Source organism: Oncorhynchus mykiss, chromosome 29 (assembly GCF_057628025.1).
Source record: "Oncorhynchus mykiss isolate SJ-2025 chromosome 29, ASM5762802v1, whole genome shotgun sequence".
Classification (NCBI taxonomy): Eukaryota; Metazoa; Chordata; class Actinopteri; order Salmoniformes; family Salmonidae; genus Oncorhynchus; species Oncorhynchus mykiss.
This window is the reverse complement of record NC_143050.1, coordinates 2,202,501-2,217,500: the sequence shown is the minus strand read 5'-3', so window position 1 is coordinate 2,217,500 and position 15,000 is coordinate 2,202,501. Positions and strand designations below refer to the sequence as shown.

Sequence of the window (15,000 nt, the reverse complement as noted above, 5' to 3'; positions counted from 1 at the left end):
GCAAAAGAACACAGACACTGGACAGAAGCACTCTGCCTAGAAGACCAGCATCCCGGACCTATACATTTATATAAATTATAACGGAGATATATATATATACAGTACCAGTCAAAAGTCTGGACACACCTACTCATTACAGGGTTTTTCTATATTTTTACAATTTTCTACTTTCAAATAACACATGTATTAACCAAAAAAGTGTTAAACAAATCAAAATATATTTTATATTTGAGATTCTTCAAAGGAGCCACCCTTTGCCTTGATGACAGCTTTGCACACTCTTGGCATTCTCTCAACCAGCTTCATGAGGTAGTCACCTGGAATGCCTTGTTAAAAGCTAATTTGTGGAATTTCTTTCCTTCTTAAAGCGTTTGAGCCAATCAGTTGTGGTATACAGAAGATAGCCCTATTTGGTAAAAGGCCAAGTCCATATTATGGCAAGAACAGCTGAAATAAGCAAAGAGTAACGACAATCCCTCGTTATTTTTAAGACATGAATGTCAGTCAATCCGAAACATTTCAAGATCTTTGAAAGTTTCTTCAAGTGCAGTCGAAAAAACTATCAAGCGCTATGATGAAACTGGCTCTCATGAGGACCGCCACAGGAAAGGAGGACCCAGAGTTACCTCTGCTGCAGGGGATAAGTTCATTAGAGTTACAAGCCTCAGAAATTGCAGCACAAATATATGCTTCAACGAGTTCAAGGAACAGACACATCTCAACATCAACTGTTCAGAGGAGACTGCGTGAATCAGGCCTTCATGGTCGAATTGCTGCAAAGAAACCACGACTAACAGGACACCAATAAGAAGAAGAGACTTGCTTTGGTCAAGAAACACAAGCAATGGACAATAGACCGGTGGAAATCTGTCCTTTGGTCTGATGAGTCTAAATTTGAGATTATTGGTTCCAACCGCCGTGTCTTTGTGAGACGCAGAGTAGGTGAACGGATGATCTCCGGATGTGTAGTTCCCACCGTGAAGCATGGAGGAGGAGGTGATTTGGTGGTGACACTTTCAGTGATTTTTTTTGGGGAATTCAAGGCATACTTAACCAGAATGGCTACAACAGCATTCTGCAGTGATACACCAACACATCTGGTTTGCACTTAAAAAAAATATAAATAATAATGAACCTTTATTTAACTAGGAAGTTAAGAACAAATTCTTATTTTCATTGACAGCCTAGGAACAGTGGTATTAACTGCCTTGTTCAGGGACAGAGCGACAGATTTTTACCTTGTCAGCTCGGGGATTCGAACTTGCAACCTTTCGGTTACTAGTCCAACGTGGAAGTACCATTTGGTTTTCAACAGGACAATGAATCAACCCACCTCCAGGCTGTATAAGGGCTATTTGACCAAGAAGGAGAGTGATCATATGCATCAGATGACCTGGCCTCCACAATCACCCGACTTCAACCCAATTGAGATGGTTTGGGATGAGTTGGAATGCAGAGTGAAGGAAAAGCAGCCAACAAGTGCTCAGCATGTGTGGGAACTCCTTCAAGCGCGACCATTCCAGGTGAAGCTGGTTGAGAGAATCCCAAGAGTGTGCAAAGCTGTCATCAAGGCAAAGATTGGCTACTTTGAAGAATCTTAAATATAATATATATTTTGATTTGTTTTACACTTTTTTGGTTACTGTCTGATTCCATATGTATTAGTAGAAATGAGAAATTTGTAAAAATATGACAAAACCCTTTAATGAGTAGGTGTGTTGGTCTCCTGAGTGGCGCAGCGGTCTAAGGCACTACATCTCAGTGCTACAGTCCTTGTTCGATTCCAGACTGCATTACAACCTGCTGTGATTGGGAGCTCCATTTGGCGGCGCACCATTTATTTTATTTATTTTACCTTTATTTAACCAGGCAAGTCAGTTAAGAACCAATTCTTATTTTCAATTAGATTTTGGCAAAGGGATGCTACAGACAGGGACACTTACGGTGATGATGTCGTAGCTTCCTGCCGTGACCATCTTGTGTGACGACACCATTGCGGTCAGCGGGTCAATGCTGAACTTCTCATCATCGTTACCCCCGACGATACTGTATGTGATGTTGCCGTTGGTGTCCAGGTCGAGGTCGGACGCAAACACCCGATAGACGGGATCACCGCGTTTGTTCCGGTCGCGTTCCGGTAAGCTGATCCGGTAGACGGACTCGGTGAATGTGGGGATGTTGTCGTTTTCATCCTGGATGTGGACTATGACCCACACAGTGGAGAGACGGGACATTACCGGACTGTCCATAACCGTTATCTGGGGACAGAGACACACACATTATAGAATAAGAATCTACAGTACAAACATCTGTCAATATGATTCAGTCTGTCTGTCACCATTACCTGGACACACATATATAATCTAATCATGAATTGACAATAATCAATCATCATCCAGAACTATTGATCACATGGCCAACAATTAACTAGCCTAGAGAGAGTTAGCCCTGTGTCATCATCAGTAAAGCATCTGATTTCAATCATCCAGGACTACAGGAAGTAGTATACTGGGAAAATAATAAAAAGGAAACCATAAAGGGAAATGAACAAGTGTACAGTTAGTAGATAGGACAGAGTTTTGGAACAGAGGGCATGTTGGGCCACGTGGGTCTTTCCTCACAGGGATATCTCTGTGGTATTGATCGGTAGGTCAGTAGGGAGATGATCACTGATCAATCACATTGATCAGAAACATACTGCTTTGCTCTGGCCTGCTTACCAGACTGTTAAACATATAGGACAAACACGCAGTCTTGTATAACTGACCTTGTGGGGAAAACAATTCAGCGATGGCACAGACAGACATGATCTGCTTCTAGCTCCTAAGCAACTTTACAGTATTTTGTTTTTTTGAGTGTTATTTCTTACATTATTATCCCAGAATGGTTTTTGTGTTATTACATACAGCCAGAAATAACTTCTAGTCCGACTCAAGAGGGGTGCACACCATCGACCGCTTCCAAGTATATTACTCGCTAATGTTCAGTCTCTGAACAATGAAGTAGATGAGCTCAGGGCGAGGATCTCCTTCCGGTGAGACATCGGGGAGGGTAACATACTCTATTTCACGGAATCACGGCTCTCTCAGGATATACTGTCCCCGTCCATACAGCCAGCTGGGTTCTCAGTTCATAGCTCAGACAGGAATAATGAACTCTCCGGGAAGAAGAAGGGTTTTGGTGTCGGTTTCATGGTCACAATCAAATACTGATCGTATTACATCCCAAGAGAATTCTCTTTGGTTATAGTCACAGCCGTGTATATTCCACCACAAGCCGATACCACGGCCCTCCAAGAATTATGCAAACTGGAAACCTCATATCCCGAGGCCCCATGTATTGCCTAATTAAATAAAGGTTAAATAAAATAAATAAATAAATCACAATTCTAGCTGGGGATTTTAACCATGGCAAGGTAACTGGGAATATGGTGTAGTTAAACAGTAGTTATGGTGTAGTTAAAAAACTGTGTAGTTCATCCCTCCGTAAGGCAATCAAAGTACAGAGACAAAGTGGAGTCGCAATTTAACAGCTCAGCCACGATACATAAGTGTCAGGGTCTACAGGCAATCAAGTACAAAGGGAAAACCACCAACGTGCTCCCGGAAAACCTAAACACCTTCTTCACCCGCTTTGAGGATAACACAGTGCCATCAATGTGCCCCGCTCCGAAGGACATTTAAGCATGTTAACTCTCGCAAGATGCCAGCCCAGACGGCATCCCTAGCCGCGTCCTCAGAGTATGCGCAGACCAGCTGGCTGGAGTGTTTACGGACATATTCAATCTCTCCCTATCCCAGTCTGCTGTCCCCACTTGCTTCAAGATGTCCACCATTGTTCCTGTACCCATGAAAGCAAAAGTAAGACCCAAGTCCCACTTCAATTTGCTTACCGCCCCAAAAGATCCACAGACGATGCAATCGCCATCGCCCTGCACACTGCCCTATCTGGACAAGAGGAATACCTATGTAAAAATGCTGTATGTTGACTGTAGCTCATCCTTCAACACCATAGTACCCTCCAAGCTCATCATTAAGCTCGGGGCCCTGGGTCTGAACCCTACCCTGTGCAACTGGGTCCTGGACTTCCTGACAGGCTCCCCCCAGGTGGTGAAGGTAGGAATCAACACCGCCACTTCGCTAATCCTCAACACAGGGGACCCTCAAGGGTGCGCGCTCAGCCCCCTCCTGTACTCCCATGACTGCGTAGCCATGCACGCCTCCAACTCAGTCATCAAGCTTGCAAACGACACAACAGTAGTAGGCCTGATTACCAACAATGACAAGATAACCTACAGGGAGGAGGTGAGGGCCCTGGCAAAGAGGTGCCAGGAAAACAACCTCTCCCTCAAGGTCAACAAAATTATGGACTTCGGGAGACAGCATCGACGGGACAGTAGTGGAGAAGATGGAAAGTTTTAAGTTCCTGGGCGTACACACATCACCGACAATCTGAAATGGTCCACCCACCCACACAGACAACATCACCTTTCAACCTCAGGACTCAGCCCCTAAGACCCTCACAAATATTTACAGATGCACAATTGAGAGCATTGTGTCGGGCTGTATCACTGCCTGGTACAAAAACTGCACCGCTCGCAACTGCAGGGCTCTCCAGAGGGTGGTGCGGTCTGCCCAACGCATCACCGGGGCACACTGTCTGCCCTCCAGGACACCTACAGCAACCGATGTCACAGGAAGGCCAAAACGATCATCAAGGACAACAACCACCCGAGCCACTGCCTGTTCACCCCGCTATCATCCAGAAAACGAGGTCAGTACAGGTGCATCAAAGCAGGGACCGAGAGACTGAAAAAACAGCTTATATCTCAAGGCCATCAGACTATTAACTAGCCATCACTAGCCGGCTACCACCCAGCTACTCAAGCCTGCACCTTAGAGGCTGCTGCCCTATATACATAGACATGGAATCACTGGCCACTTTAATACTGGAATAATACATTTAAAGTCAGTTTTCACAATTCCTGACATTTAACCCTAGTAAAAATGACCTGTCTTTGGTCAGTTAGGATCACCATGGACTAGACGGATACATAAACTAGACGGATACGAATATTATAGATGAGAACTCTCTCGGTAGATAGTGTGGTCTACAGCTTATCATGAGGTACTCTACCTCAGGCGAGCAATATTTCAAGACTTATTTAATATTGTGCACCTGCAAGTTATTGACAAATAGACACACACCCTCGCCCCTCCTATTACCAGACGTAGCTGCTCTGTCCTGTCGATGCACGGAAAACCTAGCCATCCGTGTCGTCGTTCAGCCACGACTCGGTGAAACATAAGATATTACAGTTTTTAATTAATTTCCGTTGGTAGGATAGTCTCGACCTTAGATCATCTAGTTTGTTGTCCAGTGATTGGCCAATAGAACCGATGGTAGTGGTGATTTACTCGTCCACCTACAAATCCTCACAAGGCACCCCGACCTTCACCCCTTGTCTTTTCTTCACGGCAATGACGGGGATTTGGTCTCCGGAAAGTAGTACAGTTCGAGGTGAGACACACTAACAGGTGATATCTGATACACTAACAGATGATATCTGACACACTAACAGGTGATATCTGACAATTATGCTGCAGTAGTTGACGTGTCGGGGGGCTAGGGTCAGTTTGTTATATCTGGAGTACTTCTCCTGTCCTATCCGGTGTCCTGTGTGAATTTAAGTATGCTCTCTCTTTCTCTCTTTCTTTCTTTTTCTCTCTCGGAGGACCTGAGCCCTAGGACCATGCCTCAGGACTACCTGGCATGATGACTCCTTGCTGTCCCCAGTCCACCTGGCCGAGCTGCTAATCCAGTTTCAACTGACTATTATTATTCGACCATGTTAGTCATTTATGAACATTTGAACATCTTGGCCATGTTCTGTTATAATCTCCACCCGGCACAGCCAGAAGAGGACTGGCCACCCCACATAGCCTGGTTCCTCTCTAGGTTTCTTCCTAGGTTTTGGCCTTTCTAGGGAGTTTTTCCTAGCCACAGTGCTTCTACACCTGCATTGCTTGCTGTTTGGGGTTTTTAGGCTGGGTTTCTTTACAGCACTTTGAGATATCAGCTGATGTACAAAGGGCTATATAAATAGATTTGATTTGACAAACTAACCGGTGATATCTGACACACTAACAGGTGATATCTGACACACTAACCGGTGATATCTGACACACTAACAGATGATATCTGACACACTAACAGGTGATATCTGACACACTAACCGGTGATATCTGACACACTAACAGGTGATATCTGACAAACTAACAGGTGATATCTGACACAATAACAGGTGATATCTGACAAACTAACAGGTGATATCTGACACACTATGATATCTGACAAACTAACAGGTGATATCTGACAAACTGACAGGTGATATCTGACACACTATGATATCTGACACACTAACAGGTGATATCTGACACACTAACAGGTGATATCTGACACAATAACAGGTGATATCTGACACACTTGTTTGTAAGCTTGTGTAGTCTAAAATGAATCTATGATCGTATGCTATCCATTTGTTGTTTGTATGCTGTTCTTTGTATGACATTTTAATATTTGATAATGAACCAATGATATTAGGCCACTCTTGGCCATGAATACAGACGCCTGTGTCTTTTGACACTACATAAACGAGTCACCCGCAGTGTTTGTGATTATACCCTGATGAAGAGAGCTTGGCTGTCGAAACGTTTGACATTACATTTTTGAATCTGAGCTCTTAGAGTGTGCGGCTCTCTTTTATTTTCAAGTTTTGTACTTCGCTAGCCAGCCCCTCGCCTAAATAGGTGTGCATTTATTTTTCTTCTAGATATCTGATACACTAACAGGTACTTTACTTAATTGTACCTACAGTATTTCTGTTCTCACCATTGATGACCATTGGGGAGGCTGGAGGTCTTTGCCAGCGCCCCATTTATGAGCAGATTAGCTCCTGGGCCCTCATCAAAGATGCTGGTCGATCACACACACGCACGCGCACACGCACACACACACACACACACACACATTGGTGTACCTCTAGGAAGTGCTCTGCTTGCTGCTCTCTGTCCAGTTTCCTCAATGTTGTTGTTATCAGACCTGAAGAACAGAATAAAACACGGTTAACATACAGAAAAACACCTCACCTCACCCCGAGAACACCATCCCCACAGTGAAGCATGGTGGTGGCAGCATCATGCTGTGGGGATGTTTTTCATTGGCAGGGAAACTGGTCAGAATTGAAGGAATGATGAATGGCACTAAATACAGAAATACAATTCTTGAGGGAAACCTGTTTCAGTCTTCCAGAGATTTGAGACTGGGACGGAGGTTCACCTTCCAGCAGGACAATGACCCTAAGCACACTGCTAAAGCAACACTCAAGTGTTTAATTTTTTTTTATTTTACCTTTATTTAAATAGGCAAGTCAGTTAAGAACAAATTCTTATTTTCAATGACGGCCTAGGAACAGTAACTGCCTGTTCAGGGGCAGAATGACAGATTTGTACCTTGTCAGCTCGGGGGTTTGAACTTGCAACCTTCCGGTTACTAGTCCAACACTCTAACCACTAGGCTACCCTGGTTTAAGGGGAAACATTTTAATGTCTTGGAATGGCCTATTCAAAGCCCAGACCGCAATCAAATTGAAAATCTGTGGTATGAAGGATTGTTGTACAACAGCAGAACCCATCCAACTTGAAGGAGCTGGAGCAGTTTTGCCTTGAAGAATGGGCAAAAATCCCAGTGGCTAGATGTGCCAAGCTTATAGAGACATACCCCAAGATACTTGCAGCTGTAATTGCTTCAAAAGGTGTCTCTACAAAGTATTGACTTTGGGGGGGTGAATAGTTATGCACGCTCAAGTTTTCAGTTTTTTTGTCTTATTTCTCGTTTGTTTCAAAGAGGTAGACATGTTGTGGAAATCAAATGATACAAACCCCCCCAAAATCCATTTGAATTCCAGGTTGGAAGGCTGTCCCAAGCCACTGTACCTTGTCAGTTGTACAAATGAATGTATTCAACTGATCTGTGTCTTCCGCATTTAACCCAACCCCTCTAAATCAGAGAGGTGTGGGGGACTGCCTTAATTGACATCAACGTCATTGGCACCCGGGGAACAGTGGGTTGCTGAGGGGTAGAACGATCAATTTTTACCTTGTCAGCTTGGGAATTATATCCAGAAACTCTTCGGTTACTGGCCCAATGCTCCAATGTTCTTGTGTGTGTGTGTGTGTGTGTGTGTGTGTGTTTGTGTGTGTGTACATGTTGTACTATACTTGGGAGTACAGTAGTGTGTGTGTGTAACGGTTTTCTGTATGTGAAGGAGAGTCGGACCAAAATGCGGCGTGTAGATTGCGATCCATGTTTATTGTGACTATAGCAACATGAATCCAAATACAAACAGTGCAAAATAATAAACGTAATGAAAACCGAAACAGCCTAAACTGGTGCAAACTAACACTAAGGACAATCACCCACAAACACACAGTGAAACCCAGGCTACCTAAATATGGTTCCCAATCAGAGACAATGACTAACACCTGCCTCTGATTGAGAACCATATCAGGCCGGACATAGAAATAGACAAACAAGACATCCAACATAGAATGCCCACCCAGTTCACGTCCTGACCAACACTAAAACAAGGAAAACACACACGAACGATGGTCAGAACGTGACAGTACCCCCCCTCCAAGGTGCGGACTCCGGACGCACAACTTAAACCTATGGGGGAGGGTGTGGGTGGGCATCTGTCCGCGGTGGCGGCTCTGGCGCTGGACGTGGACCCCACTCCATAACAGTTTTAGTCCACCTCCTTAGCGTCCCTAGATAGGTGACCCTTCTTAATGACAGCTCGGGACAGAGGGTCAGCTCGAGACAGAGGGGCAGCTCGGGACAGAAGTAGCTCGGGACTGATGGGTAGCACAGCACTGAGAGGAAGCTCAGGCAGGTAGTTAGATCCGGCAGATCCTGGCTGGCTGGCGGTTCTGGCAGATCCTGGCTGACTGGCAGATCTGGAAGAGTCTGGCTGACTGGCAGATCTGGAAGAGTCTGGCTGACTGGCAGATCTGGAAGAGTCTGGCTGACTGGCAGATCTGGAAGAGTCTGGCTGACTGGCAGATCTGGAAGAGTCTGGCTGACTGGCAGATCTGGAAGAGTCTGGTCGACTGGCAGATCTGGAAGAGTCTGGTCGACTGGCAGATCTGGAAGAGTCTGGTCGACTGGCAGATCTGGAAGAGTCTGGTCGACTGGCAGATCTGGAAGAGTCTGGTCGACTGGCAGATCTGGAAGAGTCTGGTCGACTGGCAGATCTGGAAGAGTCTGGTCGACTGGCAGATCTGGAAGAGTCTGGACGACTGGCAGATCTGGAAGAGTCTGGACGACTGGCAGATCTGGAAGAGTCTGGACGACTGGCTGCTCTGGCTGCTCCATGCTGACTGGCTGCTCCATGATGACTGGCAGCTCTGGCTGCTCCATGCTGACTGACTGCTCCATGCTGACTGGCTGCTCCATGCTGACTGGCTGCTCCATGCTGACTGGCGGCCCTGGCTGCTCCATGCTGACTGGCGGCCCTGGCTGCTCCATGCTGACTGGCGGCCCTGGCTGCTCCATGCTAACTGGCAGCTCTGACGGCTCCTTGCAGACTGGCAGCTCTGGCGGCTCCTTGCAGACTGGCAGCTTTGGCGGCATCCTGCAGACAGGCAGCTCTGGCGGCTCCTTGCAGACTGGCAGCTTTGGCGGCATCCTGCAGACAGGCAGCTCTGGCGGCTCCTTGCAGACAGGCAGCTCCTTGCAGACTGGCAGCTCTATGCAGACTGGCAGCTCTATGCAGACTGGCAGCTCTATGCAGACTGGCAGCTCTATGCAGACTGGCAGTTCTGAACAGGCGGGAGACTCCGGCAGCGCTGTAGAGAAGGAAGGCTCTAACAGCGCTAGACAGGCGGGAGACTCCAACAGCGCTGGAGAGGATGAGGGCTCCGACAGCGCTGGACAGGCGAGGCGCACTGTAGGCCTGATGCGTGGTGCTGGCACTGGTGGTACTGGGCCGAGAACACGCACAGGAAGCCTGTTGCGGGGAGCTGCTACCGGAGGGCTGGGGTGTGGAGGTGGTACTGGAAAAACCGGACCGTGCAGGCGCACTGGAGCTCTTGAGCACCGAGCCTGCCCAACCTTACCTGGTTGAATGCTCACGGTCGCCCTGCCAGTGCGGCGAGGTGGAATAGCCCGCACTGGGCTATGCAGGCGAACCGGAGACACCGAGCGCAAAGCTGGTGCCATGTAAGCCGGCCCAAGGAGACGCACTGGGGACCAGCTGCGTAGAGCCGGCTTCATGGCATTAGGCTCGACGCTCAATCTAGCCCGGCCGACACGCGGAGCTGGAATATACCGCACGGGGCTATGCACCCGCACTGGAGACACCGTGCGCACCACTGCATAACACGGTGCCTGTCCGGTCTCTCTAGCCCCCCGGTAAGCACAGGGAGTTTGCGCAGGTCTCCTACCTGGCGTAGCCATACTCCCTGTTAGCCCCCCCCCAAGAAATTTTTGGGGCTGCTTCTCAGGCTTCCATCCGCTACGTCGTGCTGCCTCCTCATATCTGCGCCTCTCCGCTTTCGCCGCCTCCAGTTCTTCTTTGGGGCGGCGATATTCTCCTGGCTGAGCCCAGGGTCCTCTTCCTTCTAATTCGTCCTCCCATGTCCATACCTCCTCTTTGGGCTGCTCCTTTGGGCGGCTACACTCCCCTGGTTTAGCCCAGGGTCCTCTCCCGTCGAGGATTTCCTCCCATGTCCAGAAACCCTTATTTAGCGTCTCCTCGCGCTGCTCCTGCCTGTTGACACGCTGCTTGGTCCTTTTGTGGTGGGTGATTCTGTAACGGTTTTCTGTATGTGAAGGAGAGTCGGACCAAAATGCGGCGTGTAGATTGCGATCCATGTTTATTGTGACTATAGCAACATGAATCCAAATACAAACAGTGCAAAATAATAAACGTAATGAAAACCGAAACAGCCTAAACTGGTGCAAACTAACACTAAGGACAATCACCCACAAACACACAGTGAAACCCAGGCTACCTAAATATGGTTCCCAATCAGAGACAATGACTAACACCTGCCTCTGATTGAGAACCATATCAGGCCGGACATAGAAATAGACAAACAAGACATCCAACATAGAATGCCCACCCAGTTCACGTCCTGACCAACACTAAAACAAGGAAAACACACACGAACGATGGTCAGAACGTGACAGTGTGGGAGTACCAGAAGTCCTTACTAGAATAGTAAACTAACTCAAATCCAGAGACCGAAGGACATTAGATTAAGGTTAGAGTTAGGTTAAGGTTAGGGTTAGATTAAAGTTATGGTTAGATTAAGGTTAGCGTTAGATTACGGTTAAGGTTAGGTAAGGTTAGGGTCAGATTGAAGTTAGGGTTAGGTTAAGGTTAGTGTTAGATTTTAGATTAAGGGTTAGATTAAGGTTAGGGTTAGGTTAAGGTTAAGGTTAGGGTTCGGTTAAGGTTAGGGTTAGGGTTAGGTTAAGGTTAGGGTTAGATTTTGGGTTAGTGTTAGATTTTGATTAGGGTTAGGTTAAAGTTAGGGTTAGGTTAAGGTTAGGGTTAGGTTAAGGTTAAGGTTAGGGTTAGGTTAAGGTTAAGGTTAGGGTTAGGTTAGGGTTAGGTTAAGGTTAGGGTTAGGGTTAGGTTAAGTTTAGGGTTAGATTTTGGGTTAGGGTTTGATTTTGGTTAGGGTTAGGTTAAAGTTAGGGTTAGGTTAAGGTTAGGGTTAGGTTAAGGTTAGGGTTAGATGTTGGTTAGGGTTAGGTTAAGGTTAGGGTTAGGTTAAGGTTAGGTTAAGGGTAGGTTAGGGTTAGGTTAAGGTTAAGGTTAAGGTTAGGGTTAGGTTAAGGTTAGGGTTAGGTTAGGGTTAGGTTAAGGTTAGGGTTAGATTTAGGGGTTCGGTTAGGGTTAGTGTTAGGGTTAGTGTCTATTGTCTAGTATTACTGCCATGTCAACACTCAATCTACTGTCTAGTATTCTTAAAGGTGAGGGCCTGTATTCTTAAAGGTGAGGGCCTGTATTCTTAAAGGTGAGGGTCAGTTTTTTTAAAGGTGAGGGCCTGTATTCTTAAAGGTGAGGGCCTGTATTCTTAAAGGTGAGGGCCTGTATTCATAAAGGTGAGGGCCTGTATTCTTAAAGATCGTGGTGAGAGCCTGTATTCTTAAAGACCGTGGTGAGGGCCTGTATTCTTAAAGGTGAGGGCCTGTATTCATAAAGGTGAGGGCCTGTATTCTTAAAGGTGAGGGCCTGTATTCTTAAAGGTGAGGGCCTGTATTCATAAAGATCGTGGTGAGAGCCTGTATTCTTAAAGACCGTGGTGAGGGCCTGTATTCTTAAAGCTTCTCAGATCTAGGATCAGGTCCACCTTTTAGATCAGGGATCGGCCCGGTCCTGAAGGACAACGTGAGGGCCTGTATTCTTAAAGCTTCTCAGATCTAGGATCAGGTCCACCTGTTAGATCAGGGATCGGCCCGGTCCTGAAGGACAACGTGAGGGCCTGTAATCTTAAAGCTTCTCAGGTCTAGGATCAGGTCCACCTGTTAGATCAGGGATCGGCCCGGTCCTGAAGGACAACGTGAGGGCCTGTAATCTTAAAGCTTCTCAGATCTAGGATCAGGTCCACCTGTTAGATCAGGGATCGGCCCGGTCCTGAAGGACAACGTGAGGGCCTGTAATCTTAAAGCTTCTCAGATCTAGGATCAGGTCCACCTGTTAGATCAGGGATCGGCCCGGTCCTGAAGGACAACGTGAGGGCCTGTAATCTTAAAGCTTCTCAGATCTAGGATCAGGTCCACCTGTTAGATCAGGGATCGGCCCGGTCCTGAAGGACAACGTGAGGGCCTGTAATCTTAAAGCTTCTCAGATCTAGGATCAGGTCCACCTGTTAGATCAGGGATCGGCCCGGTCCTGAAGGACAACGTGAGGGCCTGTAATCTTAAAGCTTCTCAGATCTAGGATCAGGTCCACCTGTTAGATCAGGGATCGGCCCGGTCCTGAAGGACAACGTGAGGGCCTGTAATCTTAAAGCTTCTCAGATCTAGGATCAGGTCCACCTGTTAGATCAGGGATCGGCCCGGTCCTGAAGGACAACGTGAGGGCCTGTAATCTTAAAGCTTCTCAGATCTAGGATCAGGTCCACCTGTTAGATCAGGGATCGGCCCGGTCCTGAAGGACAACGTCATGTTTTTTGATTTAACCGTCCAGGAAGACCAGGTGTGTCGAAATTAAGTCAATCACCGAACTGATCAATTAGCTCAGTTGGTCAGGTGTGCTGCCTAGTTGGATCAAAATCCCGCAGTACCTGCGGCACTCCAGGAACAAAGTTTCCATGATTAATAATATTATATGGACAGGTGGAAATCTGATCCGAGATCAACACTCCTATTCAGAGACGCTTTGTCGATACAGGCCCTAGGGATAAGGGTTAGACGTCAGGTGTTAAGGGTCAGCGGTCACCTGTTTTGGAGTTGATGGAGAAGAAGTTCTGTGGGTTGCCGGCGGTGATGCGGTAACTAAGGCGACCGGGCATGGCGGTGAAGTCGGGGTCCTGCGCCTGGATACGGATGACGGACAGATCTTTGGGAGAGTTTTCCATGATGATGGGGTGATAGATGGGGTCGGAGGTCAAGGGGGAGTTATCGTTCACGTCCTCCACCTGGAAGGGAGCGGGGGGGGACAGGGGATAGGGGGATAGGAGAGAGAGAGGGGAGAGAGAGAGAGGGGAGAGAGAGGGGGGAAGAGAGAGAAGAGAGAGAGGGAAGAGAGAGAGGGGAGAGAGGGGAAGAGAGAGGGGGATGAGAGAGAAGAGAGAGAGAGAGAAGAGAGAGGAGAGAGGAGAGAGCGAGAGCGAGAGGAGAGAGAAGGGAGAGAGAAGGGAGAGAGAGAGACAGAGAGAGGGAAGAGAGAGAGGAGGAAGAGAGAGAGGAGAAAGAGAGGGAAGAGAGAGAGGGGAGAGAGGGGTGAAGAGAGAGGGGGAAGAGAGAGGAGAGAGAGCGAGAGGAGAGAAAAGGGAGAGAGAAGGGAGAGAGATCGGGGGTAGAAGGGAGAGAGAGAGAGAGAGAGAGGGGTGGAGAAGGGAGAGAGAGGAGAGAGAGAGAGATCGGCGGGGAGACGGGAGAGAGAGATCGGGGGAGACGGGAGAGAGAGATCGGGGGGGAGAAGGGAGGAGGTGTTTTTAATATGATATCAAAGGATCTAGTTATTCATCAGCATACTGCATGCTGTCCTTACATTATCTACTCTGATTCTCTCCCACTCTGTTCTGAGTACTGAATAATTGCTGAATTTACAAATGCCCTACCCCCCCATTGGTGTCAGCAAACATCTGCAAAAAAAAAACGAAGTAAATTGGTACCAGTAACACAGTTACATTCACAAAACCTCTTGATAACATTAAAACAGCCTAACTATGGTTCTGCTAGGGAGAGGAGGTGAGGTGTTCTCTCAGGGTGTTCTCCCAGGGTGTTCTCCCAGGGTGTTCTCCCAGGGTGTTCTCCCAGGGTGTTCTCCCAGGGTGTTCTCCCAGGGCGATCTCTCAGGGTGTTCTCCCAGGGCGATCTCTCAGGGTGTTCTCTCAGGGTGTTCTCTCAGGGTGTTCTCCCAGGGTGTTCTCCCAGGGTGTTCTCCCAGGGTGTTCTCTCAGGGTGTTCTCCCAGGGTGATCTCTCATGGTGTTCTCCCAGGGTGATCTCTCAGGGTGTTCTCTCAGGGTGTTCTCCCAGGGTGATCTCTCATGGTTGTCTCCCAGGGTGATCTCTCGGGGTGTTCTCCCGGGGTGTTCTCCCGGGGTGTTCTCTCGGGGTGTTCTCCCAGGGTGATCTCTCGGGGTGTTCTCCCGGGGTGTTCTCTCTGGGTGTTCTCTCGGGGTGTTCTCCCGGGGTGTTCTCCCGGGGTGTTCTCCCGGGGTGTTCTCCCGGGGTGTTCTCCCGGGGTGTTCTCCCA

The 15,000-nt window shown here is 47.8% G+C and overlaps 1 protein-coding gene across 1 annotated transcript in view; it reads right to left on the bottom strand.

Moving 5' to 3' along the window:
• Positions 1–15,000, bottom strand: part of fat3b (FAT atypical cadherin 3b) — a 297,423-nt gene that overhangs the window by 172,855 nt on the left and 109,568 nt on the right. Inside the window, exons 20-22 of the mRNA XM_090226225.1 lie at positions 13,517–13,715; positions 7,040–7,101; positions 1,944–2,258 (exon numbers count right to left, since the gene is read on the bottom strand). Of these exons, the coding sequence (XP_090082351.1) occupies positions 1,944–2,258; positions 7,040–7,101; positions 13,517–13,715 (576 nt within the window). The remainder of the gene's footprint in view (positions 1–1,943; positions 2,259–7,039; positions 7,102–13,516; positions 13,716–15,000) is intronic.